General features: G+C 32.2%; 3 protein-coding genes across 9 annotated transcripts; all 3 read right to left on the bottom strand.

The window, feature by feature from the left end:
- Positions 1-367: 367 nt before the first annotated feature.
- Positions 368-14,185, bottom strand: SS1 (glycogen/starch synthase, ADP-glucose type). Of its 2 annotated transcripts, XM_011046345.1 has the most exons (15): positions 13,684-14,183; positions 12,391-12,749; positions 12,108-12,185; positions 11,884-12,008; positions 11,536-11,617; positions 11,223-11,396; positions 10,954-11,035; positions 10,736-10,827; positions 10,600-10,662; positions 10,427-10,516; positions 9,912-10,036; positions 9,727-9,835; positions 9,587-9,642; positions 8,530-8,569; positions 7,611-8,121 (listed from the first exon to the last, which is right to left on the bottom strand). In XM_011046345.1, the coding sequence occupies exons 1-15, from the start codon at positions 13,985-13,987 to the stop codon at positions 7,963-7,965; spliced, it is 1,938 nt and encodes a 645-aa protein (XP_011044647.1). In that variant the 5' UTR covers positions 13,988-14,183; the 3' UTR covers positions 7,611-7,962. The 2 variants fall into 2 exon arrangements, with proteins under 2 accessions (XP_011044648.1, XP_011044647.1); XM_011046346.1 differs by lacking the exons at positions 7,611-8,121; positions 8,530-8,569; positions 9,587-9,642; positions 9,727-9,835 and adding an exon at positions 368-404 and having other exon boundaries at positions 13,684-14,185.
- Positions 1,883-3,515, bottom strand: LOC105139761 (probable VAMP-like protein At1g33475). Its single transcript, XM_011046344.1, has one exon. The coding sequence runs from the start codon at positions 3,203-3,205 to the stop codon at positions 2,426-2,428; it is 780 nt and encodes a 259-aa protein (XP_011044646.1). The 5' UTR covers positions 3,206-3,515; the 3' UTR covers positions 1,883-2,425.
- Positions 14,186-17,665: 3,480 nt separating the features above from the next.
- On the bottom strand, positions 17,666-21,029 carry LOC105139759 (protein IQ-DOMAIN 1-like). Of its 6 annotated transcripts, none has more exons than XM_011046338.1 (5): positions 20,735-21,028; positions 20,325-20,430; positions 19,204-19,476; positions 18,607-18,972; positions 17,666-18,478 (listed from the first exon to the last, which is right to left on the bottom strand). In XM_011046338.1, exons 2-5 carry the CDS (start codon positions 20,406-20,408, stop codon positions 17,810-17,812), a joined length of 1,392 nt encoding a protein of 463 aa, XP_011044640.1. In that variant the 5' UTR covers positions 20,409-20,430; positions 20,735-21,028; the 3' UTR covers positions 17,666-17,809. The 6 variants fall into 6 exon arrangements, with proteins under 6 accessions (XP_011044640.1, XP_011044641.1, XP_011044642.1 ...); XM_011046339.1 differs by having other exon boundaries at positions 17,666-18,472; XM_011046340.1 differs by having other exon boundaries at positions 17,666-18,469.
- Between the last annotated feature and the right edge of the window lie 5,025 nt (positions 21,030-26,054).

Raw genomic sequence — 26,054 nt, 5'->3', positions numbered from 1 at the left:
ACAAATACATCTAAAAAGAAAAATATTTTCCTGAAAATTAAGTTAAATTTTTTTTAACTGAAAAATATTTTTCATTGATCAAAAAATATTTTTCATTAACTGGAAAGTGATTTTTATTAATTAGAAAGTGTTTTCTGTTGATCAACTTTTTTAATGGCAAACAAATATAAAAAAATTTAAAAATTAATTTCTCAAAAATTTCTTTTCAAAAAAATTTTAAAAATAATTTCTCAAAAATTTCTTTTAAGAAAATAAACATGTCTTAATCTAATTTGAATTTCAGTAACGTGTTAATAGAATTATTTGAATTTCCTTAACGTCTCTGCAGTTTTATCTTGGCATCAGAGCTGCAAGATGAATTTAATTAGTGAACAACCCATTTTCACCGAAGAAATATCTCAGCACTGGAAAATGATAAAACATGCGTCCCCCAACTATTGCATTTCCAACTTAGAAGCTGGAATGCTTATATTAGAAAATAGAACTCAGCAAAGTCATAAACAACCACCACTTTGATGGACTTGCTGAGGAGAGCTTTTATTAGCTGCTGTATGGATGCTAATTAGGGAAGGAAACCAGCAAAGCGGACAGGAGAATTCAACTCCTTGATATGTATTAGGGTTAACTGACCAAAAACTTGAATGGTTTTATGCCATAGATCTTGACAGAACAGACTCTCAAAATTCACAAAGAAACTTGGAATAGCTTTACGCGCATGGAAGTGTACAATACAGGTGCAGAGACGAGATCCATCTCATTGACTAGGACATGGGAATGGGAATAGGGGACCAGGAATTTTAACCAAGAACTGGCCTAGAGGCATCCCTGTCATTCAATGCGTGGGGTTAGAAAAAGGATGCAATCAACTCAGTTTCTTAGCTACATCTGCAAGAGTTTTGGGCATCTCAGCCATACAGGAAGACATCATGAACAACAGAACAAGCAACATCTAATGAAGTCAAGGATAACAGTAGCTAAATGACCCTGCCATGCATGCTCCCAACAGTTCTATGAAATGCAAAAACTGACAATAATAGAACTGCAAATTGCCTTGGATCTTAATAGAATAGTATAAAAAGCTGGTTCTCTGCAAGCAGTTATTTGTCAGTGTATTTACGAGTTCGTCAGCTAAAATAATGAGAATAAATCCCCTTGTCAAACCAGGGGGCTAATCTGAAATAATAAAGCCTAGCAATGACCAAGGTTTTGTTGATAGTGGCTAAATCAATTGATGAGAGCCAGTACCAGAACGCGGGAAGTAGAAATCACGCGGTTATTATCAAGAAATAATGATAAGAACAGCTTTAATTCCTTGTCTGTGAATATGCCAAAATCCTTTTAAGTTTACAAGGACATTGCAAGAGCTTAAAATGTCTGATGTCAACTTCAATAAGATGTTCATCTCCCATTGCCTTAAAATTGAATGGGAAGCTGCCAAAGTAGCAGCTCGTATTTGACATCTGATTCTCAAAAGCATATTTTTTTCAACTTCAAACATCGATTTCCTTGCATCATGCAGTAAATAAAAACCATGATAGATGGATGACATCGAAAACAGATGGATGGCGAAGAGAATTAGGACGAGAGTTTCGCAAGGCTAGTTTATGGACTTCTTTAATCTATACGTTCGAGAAGTGACAGTAATAGATGGACTCCTTGCATTTTGACAGAAGAAAAACATTGTGGAAGACCGCAACACCCCTTCTAACCTACTCCCAAAGCAAAAAAAAAAAAAAAAAAAAAAAAAAACTCAGGAAGGTAAAGCTCTGGCCTCTTTGTTCAATCCAACATGCATAGCAAAACGAGACACGCAAACTTAGAAATAGCTTGTTCTGTCATTTTGCCGTAAGCAGCCGATAACCATCCATAAATAACATTTAAATGGTAATCTAAAAGATATAAGACAATAAGAGAAAACTTGGCAATGTAAAAAGAACAATGAAAGACGAGAAGAGGAAAATATATTGCAGCCAGATCCAAGAAGTTCCAGTGAAACACAGACATTCTGAAAAAAATAACTTCTGCTCGGGCAACCAAAGAGAGCAACAGAACATCAGCAGAATCATTGACACCTATAAACGAAGGGAAGAAGACAACATCGGAAAAAAGCCTGCACAATTTACATATGTGGCTTGTACATACACACCCCGCCGTTACAAGAAGATGTGCATATAAAACATTGGAGCTCTGTCATTTCTCCAGAAATTGATGGTACAAAGAGTTGAAGAATTTACCAATAGATGCCGCTACGGAACTTGCGAGCCGGTCAATAATAATTATTCTTAGAATCCAATTATATCTTCTTCCCTGTCTTTGATGTAGAAACCTTAACCAGCTCCAATGTTAATAACCACTATACAAGCAGAACACCCCCAATATACTAGCATATCAATAGTATCCCCCTTTGGATTTGAATACCTCAAATTCAACCATCAATGCACTTAAGCCCTCTGCAAACCCACAACCAAACCCCAAACAAAACTGCACAAACAATCAGATCCAATATCAAAACCACCCAAACATGCTTCTTCCAAATCTGTTTAGCCTTTTGCTTGCCATCCCCCATATAAAACCCACCACTCTTTTGCATCATCGTAACCGAAAACTCCCTCTCACCAACACCACTCGCCTTGTTATTATCCAAATCACCACCATGATGATCTCCATTAGCCTCTCCTGGTGATCTCTTCTTTTTCTTCATCAAGACTTTACTTGGCTTCGAAAGCAAAGGTCTAATCACAGCTCCCTTCGCTTTCGTCGAATCCAAGCTCGGATTCCTACTATCCTTTGCTGATTCCTCCATTAAAGCATTCACCAAGTCAGCATCCAACGCCAATATCTGTCTAAACACAAACCGCAATTCACCTTGGAAACACAAGGAACCCATCTTTTCACCATCTTTCACCATCTTAGCCCCCAAAAACTCCTCAAAAGCATCCTTTACACGGTTCAAAAACCATAAAGACTCAGACTTCTGGAGATTCTCATCAAAAATAGCAAAATAGGCAAAAGGGTCATCAATTAAGAAAGTGTAAGTCTTGTTGCGGGTTGTATGGGAAAACATGGAATGGTTAGGTGGGGTTTCCTCTATGCATCTTTGACCAATGATTTCAATTCCTGATTCTTTTGATGATGAGAACTCAGCAAGAACTGTAGGTCCTTTAGCATTGCAAGCATAGAAAACATGATTTGGATTGGAAATCATTGAAGGGTTTTTGGTTTGTTGATCTTTAGAAAAAAAGAAAAGAAAAGGAAGGATCTTTTTAAGAGGAAGGAATTGAATTGAAGAAAAAAGAGGAGTTTTGCATTGCAAAGTTGAAAACTTTGTATTTTTCTCTCTCTAAAGGACTTCTCTCCTTTAGGAATCTCTAAAAAATTATCTCTCTCTCATTTTTTGGAGATTTGGAATTTTGTTAGCCTGTTTGCTTTGATTGTTTTTCCTTTCTCTCTCTAGGGTTTGGAAATGGAGAAGAAAAGAAGAGAATTGAAATCATTGATATGTACAAGAAATAGAATGGCTGCTGTCTTCGTTAAACTTTCCCTGTCTGAATTTTTCAATTACATAAATACCCTTTCATCTCTTTATTTGGATGTAGCAATTTTGTGACTTGTTCCTTTCATTTGCATCATCTTCGACTTGATGGAATATATATATATATATATATATAAAACCCTTATTCTTTAATAAAGTCCTTCACAAGCCCATGGAAATAAAACCTTTGGATGAAATCCGGTTCACGAGTTAATTAAATTAATTCTAGTTAATTTTAATTAATTAAAATAATTATTTTAATTTTAAAAAAATAAAAATAATATCATAATAAAAATAAATTAATATAAATTTTGTTAGAGCTTCAAATTGACGGATCAAATTAATTCTTCTTTATTTTTTTAAATTTTACTCGAGTCAAGTTTTAGATTAATTTTATTATATCAAATTTAATAATTTTAATAATTTTAATTTTTAAAAAATAAAAATCATATAATTATAAAGAGAAATTAATCTAGATTTTAATAATCACACAACATCATTTCCTTTTTAATTTTTTAAAATTGTACTCAAGTAAAGTCCCAAATTGTTCTTATTGAATCGAATTCAATAACCATGCACATGCATCTTTCTTTTAAGCAATGACCAAAATGAAGAAAAAAAGAGGACCTTGACATTGCTTTTACAAAATATGTTTGGCTTTTCGTTATTCATGCAACCTTCTCTTTTTTCTTTAACGAAAAGGAATTCGAGCTAATGATTATTTTTTAGTGTAGATAAGATCAATTTCAAACAAGGATAACAACATTTATTGACTTGGTTGATAGTCCACAGGTATTTTTTTAAAAAAAACTTAGAATTTTTTACATATTCATGTAAGGTGAGACTTGAAATATGATGTCATAATTTTCCACCTCTTGATAAATTAGTAATTCCTAGTTTTGATCATAGAAATTGTGGTTTGTTAATGGTTAAGTATATATGTGATGCTATCCTAGTTTTGGCTTTTTTAAATTTTTTAAAATAGTTTTTTTACATGAAAAAATATAAAAAATAATTATTTTTTATGTTTGTTGATGATTTTAATATGATGGTATAAGAAGAATTTTAAAATTACATTTTTAAAAAATATTTGACACCATCCATGAAAGAGCATAAAATGGTGTCATAGTGATCACCAAATGAGTAGATGGAGCAAACTAGAGAGAGGCTCTTATGTCTTTTGATGGGAATCTGAATTTTCTTTTGGATTCTTTCTTGGAAGTCTCCAATTTTCTCGAAAAAATATTAAAAAAAAAAAAAGAAAGAGGAAGATTATACTTTTATGTACACATAAAAAAGTGCCTTGAGAGAAATTTCACTCAATTTCTAGAAGAAAATACATGTTTTCATAGAATTTTCAGAAGACCACTTTATTCTTTTCTTGCAGACAAGCAGAAGGTTAAGAAGAGAGAGAGAGAGAGAGAGAGAGAGCAGACACTCTTGTTATGGTGAGATGCAACAGAGCATGCAATTTACTTTTATGGTAATATTCCTTTTGTTGTCCGTTTAGGCAAATCTTTGTAAAAATTAAGAACACACACAGAGCTAAAAACTTATTAAGATATATCATCAAATCTCTTGTAACAATTCAAGAGATGACTGATTTATTATGTAATAATATGTTTGGTTTATTTTTTATGTATGTAACATGTATTATAAATACGAGTTATTTGTAATTTTTTCTTCAAGAAAAAACCAATGTTATTATAATATTATTTTTTTGGTTGATGTGATTGTGGTTTGGTATAATGGTTTTCTATCTTTTATCTAATTATGGAAAAAAAGATTGCTTTGTTAGTTAAATAATTTATGTTTTTTTGTATTAATCTTGTATATAATTACATCTCAAATATTGATTTTGTAGAAGTTAAAATAATATTTTTTTTATGCATGGAGACCTATTTTTTATATGCAAAAATCTATTTTATAGCAGCTTAAATAAAAAAATTAAAGCAATATCTTTTTCAATAAATTTTTTTAAAAGAAAAGAACATCGTCTCAGATATAAAGATTTTTTCTTTAAAAAAATTGACACACCATCATAATAGATTAAAAAAAAAAATTCTTGAAAATTGACTTAGTTGAGTTTAGTTAAGTCTCACAAACATCTAATCAAGTTAATTAGGTTGTAACTTATTGGATCACTTAAAATAGATCAAGTTAACTTTTTAAATGGGTTAAAAGCAAATCTAGCTTAATTCAATTTCTATATTAACATAATATTTAATTAATTCATTGACTAGTTAGGTTTGATTATAATTTTGAAATTTGGCTTAGTGGGTCAATTCAGAAATGAAACCGGGTTGAATTCTAAAAAAATAGAAAAAGTCATAATTTAGAAGGACCTAAAAATATTCGGTTGTAGTTCGTTAATTATTTTTTTGTTTCTTCACCAAAACAACATCATTTTAATTTATATATAAAAAATATAATTAATCAAAATAACTCAATTATGCAGAAAAAACCTATAATCCAAGTTTTAAAGTAAAGTCGAGGTCAATAACTACAATTCTATCATTTTATTGTAGCCTCCCTCACCCTTTTTTCACAGCAATGTAGAGATGCAATCACATGTAAAGTCTCAATCGCTAAATTCAGCATCCAATCGCAATGGCTAAATTCAGCATCCAATCGCAATAACAATAATAATAATAATAATAATAATAAATAGAATTCTTGAAGGTGACGTTCAAACTTGACAGATTCCCATTGCTCTTCAACCCCCAAATTATAATTTTTTTGAACTGACATGTCAATTTCTTGATCAAGGGCTGAAGAACTTGATGGCTTTCACAGCCTACGGATAAGATGCCAGATAGGCTATGTGTAGAGGAATTGTTCGTGCAGTGACCTGGTCAATGATTGAAAGCTAGTTCTGTTCGTCCCCTTTAATTCTCCCATTAATTGGTTATTGTTTTTGTAGCATTTTCTCCTTTTTTTGGCGCAAATTCCTCGTCTCATCTACTGTTTTGGAAGAAATTAAATTTTTTTTTATCAGATGAAGAAGAAGAAGAAGAAGAAGAAGAGTTACTAATCATTCACCTCATCGGAAATGGGAATTTGATTTCATTACAAAGCTTGGCAGAAGAAAATCTCATTGCCTGAGTAGTAAGTTCGCCACCGGAATATCGAAAGTAAGTCCTCGTAATTTTTCTAAAAAAAAATTAAATATGAAGAGAGAAAAAAAATTATTCAACTAGGGTAAGAATATCACTTTCGATAGTTCTACATTTAACTTTTTATTTTCATCGAGTACTATAAAATTTTTATTAAGAAAGAAAGAATAAATGATAATTAAGTAAATAGTACCTTTTATTTTTATTTTCAGGTTTGACTTCTTTATTAAATTTTTTTTATTAATTGAAATAATTTTTTTGTGTGTGAGTGGTAGATAGAAATTAAGATAAATAGTGCACCACCATATCCGCTCAATGGTCATTGTTAAAAAAAAAAGAGAAAAGAATAGAAAAAGAAAATTTACACCAAAAAATCCATTTAATACAATAATTAAAAAATAAAACAGGTGGATCAACACGGATTGAACATTGTCAATCCAATACAAAGTAAATATACAATATTTTTTTATTTTAAAAGGAAATCAAATCAAACTTGATGAAATCGACTACATTATATTATATATGTAGACCTGTTAGGTCAATCAGACATGAAAACATGATCAAAAGAAAAGATAAGAATAATCATCATAACATATTTTGAGAATCCCGAAGAAGAAATCCAAGATTTTCCTCATTTCCTAAGAGATACATGCAAAACACAAGGCAATGCAGGTGCCTCCTTGCCTTGCTACATTCGAGAATACGACAGCTAGGGATGAACTGTGCTTGTTATTGCCTGGTCGGTCAGCAACATAAAGCTAGTCACTCGAGACTATAGATCGCCCTCTCCTCCCAGTAGCCAACTCAAAGTAAAACTGATAAACAATGCTTGTGACAAGAGGGAGGGAAAAAAAACCCTAAAGTCAACAGCCTGGCCTGTTTAATATTACATCTGGCAGATCCAGACTGCAGGCAGCGAATGCCATGTGACAGGGTTCTTTTCTGATGGTTCCAAGAAACAGTTAGCAGCACCTGAAACATAATTTATAGCTGGTTTAAGATGTTATTTGCCTATGAAAAAACGATCTATATCAGTTCCCGTTTTTATCAGAATGTACATTACAACAAGCTGTGACCTGTGCAGAACTTAACTATTTGTCAATGGGGTGCACATGCAGAATAAAATATAATCACTCGAGAAAGAATAACCATAAAAATAACTACCCACACATAGCATGTGGTACAAAAAAGCTGCTTCCGGGGCATCATGGGTTGATATGTTCATGTTTCGATGGGTGCCGGGTTGATTTCTTCATGAAAATGGCGTTTCTGGTCTCTTTTTCATATGTCCTTTGATGTTTCTCTTATGTACCCTCAATTAATATACGGTGGATCGATGAATGCCCACTCGAAAACCTGTTCATATTGAACAGCAGCGTTCTCCCATGTGGAGTCCCTCACCATACCTCTCTTCATTATTCCTTCCCAAGACGATTTATGATCTCGGTATGTCATGATAGCAACTCTTAATGCCTGTCAAGAATTGGCCGCGCATTGTCAGAGACAGACAATTAGAGAGAGGAAAATTTTGTTTCATCATTGTGACTAGATGAGGTTCCACAGAATGAATAGAATGGACAAGTTAACAAGAGGAAGCCCTTATAAATCTACTGAACACAACCATGCAGGCAAATTTTCCCACCCTCAAGTTCCAAAAGAATATGATTATCACCATCTGTCATAGACCAGACCTTGTTCAATGGACAACAGAAAACAAAGCATGGCAGGTGGTTTTAACTTGGGAAATTAACAGATCACTAAAGCGGTGATTTCAGTTGAACTCTTTGAGGAAAAGAAACATACAGGTATGGATTAAAGAGCTATGCAAGTATAATAAAATCAACTTCCACATCCAAAAAATGTTAAATTAAATTAACTTACCGCCAACATGCTTTCTTTTGATAGCGGAGAAAAAATCCACCTGTCAACATAACACAACTTCTGTTTAAGTTGGACAAGATTCAGGGAAATGAAGAATTAAATTCATGTAGATAATTGCAGTACTTGTTTTCTTCAAAGAATGATGCTATTTACACCATGAGAGAACAGAAGCTATAGCACAAAATAATCTTTGTTCATTTACTCTCCCAATTAAAACAGATACATGCGTCTTACTTTCCTAGTTTCACATAATATTCACAACTTTCTAAAGCCTGCTGTAACATTTTACCTTTTCCCCGGGTGCAGAAACACATGCATATGTAGGTAGTTTATGAAACAAAAAGTTATGCTAATTCTAAGTTCTAAGTTCATAAACTGATGCATGAAAATGTAGAAAATTGCCAACCTCTAATTTCTAACAATGGAAGAAATGAGTGAAAAACAGACACATGAGCAATTAGACATAAACATCAGTTTATTTTTAGGACGCATCACTAAAATTTAACATTTTAAAGTATGCTGAAAATATAAAGGAATGGGGCAGAAGGACCCTTGGAGAGAGAGAGAAGATGGTAAAAATCTTGAAGACAGATGGAAATTTCTTCCCTAATTTGAAAAGAAAAATAGTACACCTATTGAACTATTTCAAAACCCCACTTGCAGCTGAAATTCAAGTTAAGCCACAAAACTTGGGGATGATCAGTAAAAGTAGGTTAATCCAATTGAACAGTGCTTGGAAAATGAAGTCTTTGTACATGTATTCTTGTAGAAATCATGTCAATTGCCAGTTTTAATTAGCCTTCGGTTCCTGAAAATATAAGAGTTTCTCCACAAAGGGCAATTGTTTCTGGGTATAGGTTTGAGGGATCAAATCAGAACCTGATTGAAACAAATTGCAATTCTGAATCCATGAATTACAGAATAGTTTTCTTTTTCCCTGGCCTTTTTCCTTCCTTATCTATGGGGTAAGAAAGGACAAACTCTGACTACTGAGAATTGCAACTAAGAACTTCCAGGAAAACCATGCAGTGCAAGAGTATTAAGGACAAGCACATACCCGGTGCCTTCACCTAGACCTCCTTTAGAATAAGGATCGAAAGCCTGTACTGTATCCTGATATACACAAAGTGCAAGCCATTTAGTACAAGCTCAAAAAAAGGACAACTGATACAGAATTCTTTTCAGGTTTTCACTCACTCTGAGCCCTCCAGTGCCATGAACAACTGGTACAGTTCCATATCTCATTGCGTACAATTGATTTAGCCCACAGGGTTCAAATCTCGAGGGCATCAATAGTATGTCGGCACTGTTTATTCCAGACAGGAATTAGTGTCGTTGATATTTTGAGCAATATGTAAAACTTTATGGGAAAGAAGGATTACCCAGCTGTTATCTTGTGAGAAATTGGAATGTTAAATCCAACCCAACCTCTAAACTTATCTTTGTAGGTTGACTCTGTTGCTCTCATCCAGTCCTCATACAAAGGATCCCCAGACCCAAGCATCACCTGACACATACCGTACATCTTTAGTACTTGTAAAGGAAAACGCACTCCTTGGCTAAACACCAAACTCGTTTCTATTTGACGCTGAAGAACTCTTAAAAACAAATTAACAATGCTATCGCGCACCTCTAATGAGGTTTAAGAGAGCCTTTATTCTCCCTTTAATTCAAAAAAAAGGCATGTCAGTTTTAAAACCTAGAAGAATTAGAAGATATGACTAGAGTTTGAGCGCATTTCAGGTCTGAAATTCAAGCTAAATATAATTCCTATATGCCTTTTGAGTTTGAAATGAAATTTATGCAAGGAAAAAAAGAAGACAACAGCCAGTAGAGAGATAGCAATGCTGCATTCAAGGGATGAGACAAAAATGGAATAAATGAAAATCTGACATACGAATTGAACATCATCTTCCAAAAGCTCTGGAGTTGCCCAGCGGATCAGGTCGATTCCTTTTTGATAGTCTAGCCTCCCAATGAATCCAATCTACAAAATCCAACTCCAATTAGTAACAGTAGAGGAGTTTCTATTTTTGTTACATAACAGTGCATGAGGAAAAAATACCATACCATTGGACAATCAGGCTTAATAGGAAGACCTAATTCCTTCTGTAAAGCAATCTTACACTGAACCTGCAACTTGTAAAGTAGCAGGTAAGGAAACAATGTTCCAAAACAGCTGATTGTGGAAATGTGACATCACTACCTTCCCAGAAAGATCATCCACAGAGTAATTGGAAGCAATGTGCTTGTCTGATGATGGGTTCCATTCATAAATATCAATGCCATTCGTGATCCCTGGTGAAAAAATTGTGTTACCAAATTCATGCACGAAAAGCATTAGAGTACTAAAATGTATTAATTGACTGATTCAGAACTTATTCACAACAAAGTAACCTTGGGAAACATTTTTAGTAAATATACCATTCAAAACACTCCTTCGGCTGCTTAATAGCTCATGCAGACCATATCCACCTTCAACAGTTGTTATTTCCCAGGCATAACCCTGCACTAAACAAACCAACATTACTATTTTAAAGGAGAGAGAAAATCAGAAGATGACCATGACTACCATAGAAGTGACCTGTTCAATGATTTCAACATTTAAAAATTTAGTTATTCCAAAAGCAAAGCCCATCAGACAAATGATTATAGCTACAAATGATGGCAAAGGATAAATTAGCATCATAGACCTTGCTAACAGTGAGTATCCGATCAACTGTGACAATTGCACCCTTTAGCAGATTAACAGCTTCACCAGTGTCAAGAGCATGAGTCCTTGCCCAAGTAGGGAACACCCATCCCAAGGCCCCATACCACTCTGAAGGCAACCCCAAATTTGTGTAAGTTACTGCAGGTTCCACTCCCTAACATGCAGATGAATTTGTTGAATTAGTGTAAAAACCTTCCTCCTCATTGTATAGAAAGAACTCATCACGAAGAAGCCCAAGAGGCAGAATAACACGCATGCTCAGTATCACTTCAAAACATCAAAGGAGCACCTACCTGATGTGCAAGGTTATGTATCACAAGGATAGTTCGTGCATCCTTATAAACTCCATAGGGACGATATTTCGAAGCCAAAAGCCTGAACACATATAACGATCAAAATCCAGTTAACATTTCTGCAATTAAAAACTGAACTCACAACAAATGTTAAATAAAATTTCCTACAGTCCCAAGAAAAAGAAAAAATAAAAGAAAATACAAAAACCCAATTGGGAACATCTATAACTTGCAGGGGTTGGAGTTGGAAGTTTTGAAAGAGATGAGAAAATGACAGGAGATAATTTGCCAATGAATTAATGTGCAATATACATTTTAAACGTAATGATAAACAGCAGGATCACTTACACTGGAACCAAACCAGCGTGCCAATCATTAACAAGGAACAGACATTTCTCTCCATAGGTGTACCCTCCAAGTGGAAGCACCAATGGAGCTTCACATGCTGCATGGCAAAGTAATGCGAACCGAAACTGTAAAACCAAATAAGAACAAAGCTTGTCATTGTTTGTGAATCCAGAGCCCAAAAGATAATCAATATCACCCAATAGCTGGAACAATCATGAAGCTACCTGATTATCACCAAAAGCACCTTGGCTATCACCATATGGGTTTCCAGGTCTGTGGTATGAGGGATGGTCCAAAAACACCTAAAGTGAAGATGTGTAAGATTCATCGTTATCACAGAAGTTTTACAAAATGAAGTTTAGAATTGAATAAGAGCGAACAAGAAAAACTTCACAAAATGAAGTTTCTCCTGTTTTACATAATTTTCAGAGAGAGATTTTGCATATTTGTGCACAAATATCAAACAGTCCACAAATTTACAATCGAGAAGGAGCTGAAAATTCTTACCCAGTCAACACCTTCCCTGTACTCATGGAAGAAAGCAACCTCTTGTTCCCCTCCAAAGCAATATACCTTTATATGACAATCCAACTCTGAAGCACCAGCAAAATTCTTATCTGCCAGACCACCATGCAGGTATCTAGGAGAGACAACCATCACTCGATGTCCACGAGCAGCTAGCACTATAGGCAAAGAACCGCACACATCTCCTAATCCTCCAGTCTTTGAATATGGTGCTGCTTCAGAGGTAACAAAAACAATATTGTAAGTTACTCTGGTTTGAACTTTCTCTGCTCCTTCTATGTCAGCTTCTTCTGTTCCACCAGTAGTTGCATCTTCATGAGACTCTAAAACCCCACCATCACCTGCAGTTCAATTTTTACACATCTTGCAATAAGCTATAGGAGAGGTCTTCAGCATACAAAATTATAATCCAGAAAAAGAAATAGTATTTGGAAGGCCCAAAGAATGGCTTTATATGAAAAGTAGACTTTGGAACAAAATGGAAAAGAAAAAAGGGCGTTCGATATTGGAAAGTTACTAATTTGGAGTTCCATCTCCTCCGAGTTTAGTACGAAATGGAAAAAATCACAGACAGCTCAAAATACATTAGTGATAGCCAAGTATAATGTTCAGCTCCTATTTCCTAATGAAATTGTGCACAATTGAGCACACACGCGTGAGAATTTCAAAAGACCGGAGAATTTTGTCATGACTCTTGCAATTCTAGAAAACAAACGAAACCATTGTTATTATTTTTTATGAAATTTCTGCCATATATTCACATACCAAAAATGCCAGTGTGTTAATTTTAAATAAATAAAAAATGCAAGGAAATGATATGCTGGAAAACCACAAGAACCAAATCAATTAGATCAGTTTCACAAAGTCTTGAATATGACAGCATCTAATTGCTGTTGGCAACTCAATTTTCTCATCAAATCTGATCATAAGAGTTTCCCTAACAATCAAGCGACTTGCTACTTTACTCGATCCTTGCTTCAGTAACTACAACCATACATTCGTATAAAATTTTAATAACAAAAAGGCAAAAAAGAAGAAGAAGAAGAAGCAAGAGCAATCGTTAAAGAGATATTAGGATATGGAATGATCGATAACTTATTATAATAATCAATAAAGGACACCAAAAGCAAAATAAAGAACTAAGCATAAACCCTCAAAATACATAAAGAAACACTGTAAAGAAAAAAATCCAAAATTTAAAGATCCCACAATCCAAAAAACTAAAAACCATAAAAATTGAGTTGTGACAAGATTCTGTAAAATAAATATCCATACCAGAAGGAGGAATCAAGTTAAAACCAATAACGGAACCAGAAGAATCCCTTTCAGGACCTAAAATAAGACCACCACGCTTCTCTTCTTTCTCATTTTCAACAGCAAAGTTTCCATCTTTTGAATTACCCACCTCACTTCTCCCTGATCTTGCAATCACCAAGTTTCCATATTTATACCTCTCCCTTACAAAACAACCAAAACCCAGTTGAGCCCTTGGCCTCGAACCAACCCTGGTAGTATCTAATCTAGTAAATGCTTGGCATGTCGATACTCCTCCATTGCCAACAATGCAAAGAGACTCCATCAAAAAATGAAGCCAACGAGGGAGAGGAGGATTACCAAGATCAGATTTTTAAAGAGTGGAGGAGAGAAAGGGTGTGCAAGTGGTTAAAACGGCAAGTAAAATCTCTGAATAAAGTCATAAAGCGTCACACTTCGATACCAAGAGAAGGTATCATGCAGTGTTAGATTTTTTAGATTCTGAGAGAGAGAGAGAGAGGGTGGGGAGGGATTAGATGTCCTGAAAAAGCGAGAAACCCGAAAATGGATCCTGCATTTATTTAAAAATGGAAATTCAAGAGCTTGCCACGTTTACAAACGCCACACGTGGAGTTCTTGCATGGGTTGGACAGAGTGAGAGTAAGATGATGCGGTGGACGCGGGTGTTGAGTAGGATAATGGGGGCGCCCTTTATGTCATACGTGGGACCCATTAAGTAGTGTATTTATGTCATACGTGGGACCCATTAAGTAGTGTAGTCCACAGTTCTGTAAAATGTGGCAGCGTCTGATGCTACGCTAGGATTCGATTATATTTGATGGATTGTTCCGAAAATTTACTATTCAAAAATTAATTTAGTGAAATTAATTTAAGAACGTACTTTGTAATGTTTTTTTAATATTTTTTTAACTGGAAAATAAATCAAATTATATTTTTTTTATAATATTAGCAAGTTAAAATCACTAAAAAAATTTTATAAATATTAATTTAATATATTTTAAATATTAAAATTATCACAATAAAAAATAATATTTAAATATTTTTTTTTATTAAATGGAGCAATATATTAATCTAGTAAACTCAATTCAAAATCATTGGCATGACATAAATTTACTAAAATATTTTAAGGCATTATTTGGAAATGTAATGGGATGCTGTTTTTTTTTATTTCTTGAATTTTTTTTGAGAATTTTTAAATTAATATTTTTTATTTTTTTGCTATGTTAATATTAAAAAATAAAAAATAAAAATATATCTCTTATATATATTTTTTAAAAATACTTTTAAAAGTAACACAACACCCAAATTGAATATCGTGATATAGCCACGTAAGTATAAGAGAAATGCGGCAGTATTTTATTGGTGGAATGTGGCTGGGGAGGATTTTTTTTGTGATGTATACAATTTTAGTGGGACCAATTATTGTGTGGGTCCCAAAGAGACGTGGCAGGGTCTAAGGAGAAAAGTATAGAGGCAGGTGTGAACGTGGCAGTCATTGGAGGAGTCAGGGTTCTGAGGTCTGGAAGTAACGAATTTCCATAAAAAGGAAAAGTTTAAAACTCTGAAGAAATTTCTAAAACGCAGTCGCTTTAGATGTTTAACTGAATTTCAAAGGCATGTACAAATCCCGATGATGTATCCTTCCCGAGATGGACGTACTCTGCACGTGAAAAGGTTAAATTGTAATATAATTATAACTATCCAAGACAAAATGTTAAATGTCTTGCATAATCTGAGTTAATTTACAAATTATTAAATTTTTATTATTCTTTTTTTATTTTTTATAGATTCTTTGAATTAATCTAATAGGATTTAAACAGAATTTAACAATCATTCTTCTAGTAAACCAAATTTAATCCTATCGATTATATTTTCTTATCTAATTGAAATCTAATACAAATTTAAAAAATACAAGCTTAAAAATTAATTTAAAACACAAAATTAAATTGAATTTTTTTCCTCTCAACTCCAATATATATATATATATATTGATAATTTTTTATCATTTTAATTTAATGAATTTTTCTCACCTATAGTTTTCAGACCTGGCCCGGTTCAAGACTCGGGTTACCAGTTTTAATCGTGTCTCGAATCACTCGGGTTGATTTTTTTAAATCAAAACATTTTAAATATATTTACATGCTCTTAGTTTATAATAATATGCTATGCTGGAAAATGATAAATAAATTTGTTATCTCGTTTTGATGTTATATTTATGAGAATTTTAAAAATAATGAGAAGTGTTCTGATGTATTTGAAAAGGGGATGTTTTGAATTTGGACATGGAGATTATTGATGGTGTTCTAAGATTGCAAATAAATAATATTTAAGTTAATTTACTAGTGTATTTTTTCTCATGATAAGTTTATGGTTAAATTTTAGTTTTTTAATTAATTATATTGTAAAAATTATATGTTTTTAATTTAAAGTATTATTTTTAAAATAGACATTTATTTAAGAGTATAATAATCCTAAATAAGATAGAAAACAATCCTTAAATATTTTTTACAGCAATAGAATTGTAAGGCTGCCAATTTAATTATATTAAATAAAAGATGAAATTACTCATAAGATGATGATCAAGCATCTAAAATCAATATTTAAAACTGGATTTATTTTAAACTTAGACCCAAATTAACTATTGTTCTGCATTTATGAGAATTCTAGTAGCTTAATTTTTTTAAAAAGCAAAAAAAACACAATTACCTTGCTCGATTAAAAAATAATTAATCTATAAAAATTGAAAGAGGAAAAATATAAAACATATTGTAGGAGAAATCAGTAAATTTATTGTTTCAACCCATAGTAATTGATTCAAGTAAATATTCTAAAGTTATATTAATATTTCAAATTTGTAATTCATGAAATTAAAAACATGAGTATAATTAAGAATTTTAATTATCAACAAATTTTGTATTAAATGATAAAATTAAAAAAAATCTAAATTAAAAACCTAACCAAAGCAAAAGAAATGAGCATGTAAGGGGAAAAAAATTAAGGGGTGAAATTGAAAAATAAATAAATTCAAAAACTGTATTAAATAAAAATAAAATAAAATAAATGGAGATTAAATCTAATATACTAAGAACTTAAAGAAAATTGAAAACATAACAAAATTTAATATATGATTTCAAAAAAAATAAAATAATAAACAAAATCAAAAGAAAAAATAATTTGAAATGATGGTATGAAAATGTGAAGGGTCATGCCTAGATTTATACAGGGAAAGAAAAGGAGAAAAAAGAGATATTAAGGATACTTTGAAGATATAAAATTTATACGTGTTATGAAAGGAAACAGAGGAGACTGAGATGAATAGAATAGTATGATAAAATAATATTTTTTATTATCAATGTTAATATTTTTCTCGTATTTTTTTAAGATTTTTAAAAATATTATATTGTCTCTACAATCTAAAAAGTATAGACTCATTACACTATAAAAAAAACATGAAACACAAAAAAAAAAAAGTTAGATCATAGTTAAACGATCATTTACTATTAAGAGTAATAAAGTAATTTTATGGTATAAAATTATTAAAAAAAATGAGATATTCCTTAATAATTATAAAATAACAAATGAACCAAATAAAAAGAATGTTTAACACCTTTATTTATTATGAATAAAAATATATATACAGTCTTTTTCCACGTTTTTAACAGATGATGGTAGCAATTTCCCTCCCTTCCTCCCATGTAAAATTCATGTCCCCAAGATTCAATACAAAAGTCCCTCCCATATTTTACAAGTACCATAGTACAATCTCTGAACTCCCTTTAACTCTTTCCCTCTAGCAGTCACTGCTGAGTTGTACCTTTCCCTCTAGCAGTCACTGCTGAGTTGTTGTCTTCGAACAAGGACACGTGGATACATGGCTGTTCCCACTACCACCTGCAATTCGGAGGTATTCCCATGAAAAAGGGTGGGGTTGGATGGACTTGCTATATATCTGTATACACACACACAAGAGTCCGTGACACTATGTATAAAAAATCAAATATTTAACCCAATACCACTACACAGCCTCAAGGACTGGAGTTTTATGACATCATTAACAAAAACATCAAACGATAATCCACAATAAATACTGTATAAACACACCATAACACATAGTTCATATCACTCATCAACCGAAATCATTCCTCCATCCATGACCATCAAGAGGAGGCACCCTCCAACCACCACCGCCGCCACCATTGAAATCAGGGCTGTACCCGCCAGCATGTCTTTTAGAAACGAGACGCATCCCGTTATGTTTTGGGCTTGGGCTCCTTGTAGCCTGGTAGGTTGTGCCGCCACCTGAACTAGAAGAATCACAACCTGAACCAGCAATGCTTGGTCCTTTCTTAGTGAATGGATTCCGCTGAGGTGTAGCTGGGGCATATTGTTGCTTGGTCGAGCCTTGACCACGCACTTTTGCCTTCGCGGATTGGGTTGGAGCCATGTAGCTAGGTACATTGCTCGAACTCAGTTGTCGTTGGTGTCGATTCGAAGACAGATTGGTATCTAGTATGCCCATGTTAGAGTTGCTCGTGCCTGTTGGGGTGACCATGTCCATCTCCACTGTCTTATCGGACATGTCATCGGTCGTGGCTGTGGCAGTGGTTGTGTTTAATGTCACATAGGAGCCTTCATTTGGACCCAATTGACGCACATTATATGGCTGTGCTGACATCCATCCCTCAAGCCAATTCCAGCCCCATGGAGCCTTCTCACTTCCATCCACAAAATGTCCTGTTTCTTTACCATTTGGACTATTTTGGGAGAGTAATTGCTGCTGCTGCTGCTGCTGCTGCTGCAATGCAAAACCAATTGCAAACAAGTCATTGAATTTTTTGTTTCTCAAATTGTCAAGAAAATGTTGAAAAAGGAGCCAAATTTTAGCCAGGGCTAATTACAACGGAACACATGCATTACACATACCTCGTAGGCATAAGCATAAGCAAGGGCTCTTTCCCTCTTCACGACAGCATCATGTTTCTTTGAAGCATTTTCCTTGAATATTTTACCTGGACTTCGATTCCTACTATCCCATTTATAACTCTTCAATGGACTCTTAGGATTCATAATTTCTTCAACCACCGATAGTCGTCGTTCATCTTCTTCCTCGGCCTTCATTTGAAGCTTCTCATGAGTTAACTGAAGCCTTCTTGCTCTTACTCTTGCTTGCACTCGAACAAGTGCTTGCATACATCTCATTGTCATTTGTGCTTGCTTTCGTACATTATGGCCCCTAACTAGTGCTTGAAGCCTCACCAATCCCTTCAAGGCACGTAAGGCACGCCGAGCCTGCAAAATATACATGGCCAATTAACTCGTAAAACAAAAATAATTACACAAACATATTGTAAGATGAGTTTTAATATCATCATCATCTTTGAGCTCTCGTCGGACCAATAGGATATATATAATCGTAGGATTCAAAGTACCAGCTAATTAGACTGTTTTGAAACGAGAGTTAACTTATTGATTAACCATATTATTTCAATCTAATTAAAGTGAAATGAAGAGAGGGATTACAAGGTAGCCCCTATAGTATGATTGAATGAGGATGGCAGCTCTTTCTTCCTTAGAGTATCGACCATAACCGGCTAAGCGAACAACGTTAGCTGCCGCTTGAGCAGCTGCAGCAGCAGTTGCTACTGCCACAGCAATGACATGGTTTCTATCTTCAGTCACTGGACTTGATGCATTGCTCTCATCATTTGTAACATCAGGAGAACTTTCAGCAGGAAAATGCTCAAATGAAACAACTTCTGGGGCCTCATGTTGCCATTTCTCTACATTCTCTTTCTGAAATACATATCATGCCAGCCATCATTTACATCGATGTCAAATTTGTGCTCAATTATCATAAAATCATGAGCTAGCTAGCATATAACTAATAAGATTAGTTAAGATTAATTAATTTCAGGCACAACAAAAATTTCATTTTCAACAAAGAAACTAATAACGCAGCACAACAAGAGGGTCTAGCAAGGCCGTGCACATGTGGGTGGAGATGGATGGAAGGACATCATCGGTGGCATGATAACGATAATTCATGAAAGATTGCAACATTTTATGGTCCCATTTTTGCTCCCTTCAGTTCATGGTCCTAGATACAGTACCAAAGGGGGAGGTCTTCGTTTAATATGGCCCTAGTACTAGCTGAACATAACTCATATAGCGCAAATATTCATCGCCTTTTGACAACAAATGATGAGTCGAGAAAGATTGCTCACGTGTCTAGGACTCTCTTAATATGTATCTAGGACTCTCTTAATTATTTGCTAATTAATTAGGAGATGGTTTGATACCTTACAAATTATATTCTAATGAACAAAGTGTACTAGGGAAAATTAAAAATCAATTATAATAAATAAAACTCGTGCGAATTTTGAAGTTGAGTTTGAACACACACTAATGAATATTTAACTAAGGAATAATAGAAAAACGTATGATGAAAATTTTGAAGGAAGGCTACCAGATTAGATCGCAAAGTTTATAGTTCAATTAGGTGTACCAAATGGTCGTATAAAACAAGTCTTAATAATAATTAACTTTGCTCATTACTTAAGCATACACAGAAAAAAAAACCACATAATATTCCAAAGAAGCAAGTAAATACATTATGATTAAAAAAATACATATATGACTACCTTTTTCTCTATTGGTAATTCCTTGGGAGATGATTTGAACACCTTCTTCACAGATGCAAACCACCCACTTCCTTTCTTCCCCATTTCCGATTACACAGATGATCAGCTTCATGTCGGTCAATCGTTCAAATTTTCAGCACCCAAAAAGAAGAACACAAGAACAGCATAAGAACACAAGCAAATTAATTGCGTACGTAATTATTAGGACCAAAAGAGGAGTCTTTCCCTTGAACCAAGTATGCTTTATGTGAAATGCACGTATTTAGCAACAGCCCAGAAGAAGAGAAGATCAAATGAAGCATGCAAAACATAATGACAAACTCAGCAACCATACAAAAGAAGATCACACTTGCACACGCATGCAAAGACAAAGAATATATATATATATATATATATAGAAGAAACCAAACCTTGAGAAAAAATAACTTGGATGAGTTGATTAGCTGGGAAGCTAATTTGACATTTTCTATCTTTCATTGTCCACTTTCATTTGAAAAAAGGGTTTTGGTTCGTTCGAAGAAGAAGAAGAGGAGGAGGAGGAGGAGGTTAGTTCACATGGATGAAGAGAGAGTCGGGAGGAGGAGGAGCTAGGTGGGGGGTGGGGGTGAGACTGTGAGAGTAATAACTATAACCAGCGCAATACGCCGCTGGTATTTATGAAAATCATGGGCCCTCTCTTGGTTTCATACTTTCATTACACGGGTTTTGTAATGAGAAGTAACGCCTTTTTGAGGTTTATTTTAAAGAAACCACCTCAAAATCATGGGAGCATGCTATACCATCGCCCAAGCGTAATTTATTTTCCCGTTGGATTATTTTAAAAATATATATTTAGGTTTTGTTAATGTGTTTTTAGAAGAAAAAAACTATATAATGATTGTTCTAATTAATATGATTTGATAAATTTAAAAATTATATATCAGTGAAAATATAATTTGATTTTAAAAAATTAAAATGATATCTTTATTAAAATATTAAAACAATAACCTATTAATTAAATCAACTAGGATAAATTTAAGTTAACCTTCTAAATGTGCTATTTAAATTATGAGATTCTAATAGTTATATAGTAGTTATATAGAAAGTAAATAAAAAATATTAAAATCAATTATTAATCAACTCAAATTTAAAGAATGAAATTGAAACAAAATTCAACTAAAAAAATGAGTTAAGTTAACCCAAGTTAATCTACTAAATATGGACAATGAAAACAGGATAACCCTACAAAAAACAAACCAAAATAAATTATAAAACTCAATTTTCAATCAATTCAATATTAAATAATATAATTAAAAGAAAAAAAATCACCCTAGTCAACAATGACTCGAGTAAAAAAAATCAAAAATTAGAAGTTATAATATTTAGTATTAAAACATCAAGGACTGCAATTAAAAACAAGATATTATCAATTTAAATTGAAGTATGAAATTGAAAACTACCAAAACTTTTATAAAAGAAATAATGAAAAAATTAGAAATTAAAAAAATAAGGACCACATTGGAGAATATAATATTTCGTAACACAAAATTGAAAGATAAAATTGAAAACAAATAAAATTTTTACAAAAAAATCAAAATTAAAAAATTAAAAACCAAAAGAACAAAGATAGAAACTAAAATATGAAAAATTAAAAAGGCCACATTTTGATTTTTTAGGGAGGAAAAGGGAAGAAAAAGAATAAAAAAAGATTCACCAACACTAAACAAAACAACCATTAGTTACACGTGTCGCATCAACAACACAACAAATAGTATTTTTGGACTCTTGGAGGAGTCACATATACTGTCTGAAAGGTGTGGATACCTTTCACGTACCGTTAAGTACTCCACAAGTACATGTTCATTTTTGTTTTTTTATTTATTTAAATATAAAATTACCTCTGATCTAATTTTGTAATTATAAAAAAAAATATTGGGAAAAACTAAAATCACCTCATCTCAACATTAATTTTTTTAAAGGGTGTTTTCATCATTTCACTATATATTTTAATTGTTAATTAATTTTTATATTTGTTCAAATACTAAATTTTCCCTCAACTTAAATTATATAACAAAAAAAGTTATTGTGAAAATACAAAAATATCATTTCACAACAAGATCTTTTTTTCTTTTAATACTAATATTTGGATGGTTTTACTATTCAATCAAGATTAAAAAAAAACTATTTATTTGACATCATTTTATTTGTTAATAATAAATGAGACATGTAAAAGAACTTAAATGCCCTTATAAATATTTGTTAAGTTTTATGGATGGAAAGAAAAAAAAATAACATTACACCATTTCAATGAACAACATAAATAAATGTGAATCTATTTTTAATATTTTGATTTTCTATCATAAATGTTAATCACATTCTTGATTTTTTTTTTTGAGTATCTAATTAATTGTTGAATGCAGTTCTTAGTTCACTTAAAAATTAGTGTTTTATGAAAATATTATGATTATATGATGGTTTTGTATGAGCTTATTTAAAAGTATAGTTACAGTTGTTTTTTTTTTTAAATTTATGTTAAAATGTACGAAAATATTTTTTTTTATTTTTTAAAAAATTATTTTTTAAATTAATGCATCAAAACAATTCAAAACACATAAAAAATTAAACTTTTAAAAAATACAATGCAAAACGAATAACCTTTGTTTTCATTTATGATTGAAATTAATGAGAAATTCATTCAAATTTATAAGTTCATAATATTTTATATGCTTATTCATGCATGTTATAAAATAAAATCAATAAAAAAAATATCAAATTATTTATAAAATTATTATTATATTTCAAATACTTCAACTTTACTATCAATTGTTTTTTTTTTTAATTAAAAAAAACCCTAACAACCACCCTTACACTTCTCCTTTTGTCCTCACCGGAATCCACTAATACAGACCCAACAAACCAAAATAAAATAATGATAGAAAACTAGATTAAGCAAACAACCAAAATGCATCAAGCTAGCCGAAATTCTTCATACGGTCACCTGGAACACCTTCGGTTCATCACAGAGTCTCTCGTGCTATCGGCCAGTATTAGATCCGAACCAAAGAATTTGCCACAGGAAAATCTGGAGCAGCCATTGACACAATGATCTTGGCATGAAGTTGCCGACCCATTTGCAAATACAGTGAATTTGCCGACCCATCTCATTAAAATGCTTCCTCCCTTCGTTCACGCAGCAATGGAAGTAAAAACCCAGCAATGCATTTTAAATTTTGCTGCAAAAATAAAATTGAAGGTCTTGAAATTTAAATTTTGCATTTCCACTAAAATTAAGCTTGATTGTTTACATACTATTTATTTATTTATTTATTTATTTTCTTCATAATAATAATAATAATTCAGGTTTGCTATCAAGTTGACCTGTGTTAAGGGCAAGATGGATCCACCACAGGAGTAGCTTTCAAGCTTTGCTACTGAGCTATATGTGACTGAAGTCCTTAAGAACACCGACTTTAGAGATCCATAGCCACTAGACTTAATTATTAGATAGTTGGAGTTTTATGATGGAGGATAGAAGAGAATCCCGAAGTTAGATGGAGCTTATTGCTTGCATTAAAAGAAATCTTGAAGCAAGGCAAGGGATTAATTCACAAGGAAGGAGACGAGTCTCGTCTGTGTACCTTACTTTTTGACGAGGGAAATTGATGAGTTGGTGACAAGAACCTTTCCCTATAAATTTGTGTTACGGTGCATTTCTTGCAATGGAGGGCCCACTCCCCCAGCTAGGTTGTTTATTGAAAGATAATATTTGATTATTTCAGCTTATTACGAAAAAAAAAATCACCATCGAATAATTATAAAAATATAATATAATATAAATGTAGTTCAATTGGTTAAGAGATTAAATTTGCTTTGTAGTTATCATGAGTTTAAATTCTTTTAAAATTATTAAAAATTTATATAATTATTAATTTTAAAATTTACAAAATTAGTTGAGATATTTATATAATTAATTGAAATATATATAAATTGGTCTGGATATTTCAATTAATAATAATAAAAAAATATCAAAAAAACATAACATGATGGTAAAGGACTTAAGATCTGCATAATAGATTTTGAGTTCGAGTTGAAACATACACTTTTTATAAAAGTCTGAAATAGTCAGAGTTTTATTCGTTCATCTAGATTCATAAAATGTGTTTTTTGAGGAGTAGGGTTTTTTTAAATTCAATAATAATAATAATAATAATAATAATAATATATAAAGTTAAAGAATGAAATATTATCCACTATAATATTGTAAAGAAAATTTTGGAATTCAAGTTACTAGAAGACTCCTAACGATAAGAGCAGCCAAAGAAAAAGTGTCTCGTATATATTGAATAATTTAAATTGTATATAAAATTAAGAATGGATTGCTTACCATAAAACTGTTTCTTTTTTTTTAATGAAATCCAAACTCGACTATCAAAGATATGTAAACAAATTAAAAATATCCCTAACTATAATATAAAAAACACACATATATATTAAAAATGGTTTTAAGATAGTGAATTACAAGCAACAAAATCAATCTGCTCATTTTCTAACCACTTTATAATTAAAACGAGAGATATTCTCAACAACTAAAATGTAATCATGAGATGCTAACATTTCTTTACATCTTACTAAGGTTTGGTACATCGGACAAATCAAGGTATATGTTGTCTTTTGTTCCTCTTCTTTTTTATCGAGCTCGGTAGGGGGGAATTAAAATTAAAAGAAATGGCGTGGGAAAAATATTGTGGATAAAATCCACAGTGTTCCTTTTATCTTGTCGTTCTCACACCAAACCAAGTGTTTTGCTGCCGGGGTATTATGGTATTTTCCGTAGTGGTCAAGTAATCATTACTATATTGATGGGGATAAACCGGTTTTTTGACATTCTTTGTGTATTGTAAATTGATTTACTTACCCTTTAAATCAAAATTTCTAAAGCCCGTGCTAAGGGGTATTTAGTGTTTTTCATTTTTCAAGCACGGTGGAATTACACAGATGCTTTAAAAAAAAACAAAAACACCAAAATAAAAGGAATAAAAAAATAAAAGAGTATTTTTATCTGTTTTTTTTTTTTCCAGTTGATGCTCATAGGTGCTTTTGCATTTTCGGTTTTGAAAGTATAGTAAAATAGCACAAGTACATTTAAAAATAGAATCTTCTTTAAAGTCAGCTTAGGGATATTTATATCTTTTTATATTGGTTTTGTTATAACCAGATTAATATTGTGGATTCACATAATAAAATTACTATTTTATCCCTTGAAGAAAAATTTATTTAGCTTGGTCTTAGGGATAAGAAAGCTTTTTTCATGAAATTCATTAGTTATTATCATGTTTTATAAGGATAAATGAGTCATTTTGCATTTTAAATGAACATTATAATGACTTCAATGTCTTAAAAATGAGAAAATCTAAACTAGAATGAAGGGTGCATAAGTTTGTTTGTACTTTGGACGCATGGTGAAAGGATCATATTGCCATTGAAAAAAAAATAATAAAAACTTGTGTTTAGGGACTTTTCAACATGGTTATTTTATAATTATATATTTGGATGGGAGTAATTAAATCTTTGATTATATGTAAATATAATTAAAAAAAGTGGTTGATATATGTGTCATGCAAGCATTATCAAGGGGAAGGTGTTCGTATTCTTTGAACATGTAGCGCTTTGTGGTGATTTATTTTTAATCTTTATTTTTTTTTTAATTTTTAATTTAGATCCTTATTATTTTCTTTCATTTAGTTCTTGTAT

Source organism: Populus euphratica, unplaced genomic scaffold, assembly GCF_000495115.2.
Source record: "Populus euphratica unplaced genomic scaffold, PopEup_1.0 scaffold97.1, whole genome shotgun sequence".
Lineage (NCBI taxonomy): Eukaryota > Viridiplantae > Streptophyta > Magnoliopsida > Malpighiales > Salicaceae > Populus > Populus euphratica.
This window is presented reverse-complemented; position numbering and strand designations above follow the sequence as displayed.

What these genes read in the sequence shown, in the direction of transcription:
- LOC105139759 (XM_011046338.1), bottom strand. Translation starts at nt 20,408, where the DNA reads ATGGGGAAGAAAGGAAGTGGGTGGTTTGCATCTGTGAAGAAGGTGTTC. An exon ending in AATTACCAATAGAGAAAAAG is followed by an intron (nt 19,477 to 20,324) that starts GTAGTCATATAT and finishes TATGTATTTCAG; the next exon opens with AAAGAGAATGTAGAGAAATG. An exon ending in CATACTATAGGGGCTACCTT is followed by an intron (nt 18,973 to 19,203) that starts GTAATCCCTCTC and finishes TATATTTTGCAG; the next exon opens with GCTCGGCGTGCCTTACGTGC.
- LOC105139761 (XM_011046344.1), bottom strand. Translation starts at nt 3,205, where the DNA reads ATGATTTCCAATCCAAATCATGTTTTCTATGCTTGCAATGCTAAAGGA.
- SS1 (XM_011046345.1), bottom strand. Translation starts at nt 13,987, where the DNA reads ATGGAGTCTCTTTGCATTGTTGGCAATGGAGGAGTATCGACATGCCAA. An exon ending in TACATAACCTTGCACATCAG is followed by an intron (nt 11,397 to 11,535) that starts GTAGGTGCTCCT and finishes TCTGCATGTTAG; the next exon opens with GGAGTGGAACCTGCAGTAAC. An exon ending in TTAAGCCTGATTGTCCAATG is followed by an intron (nt 10,517 to 10,599) that starts GTATGGTATTTT and finishes TGGATTTTGTAG; the next exon opens with ATTGGATTCATTGGGAGGCT.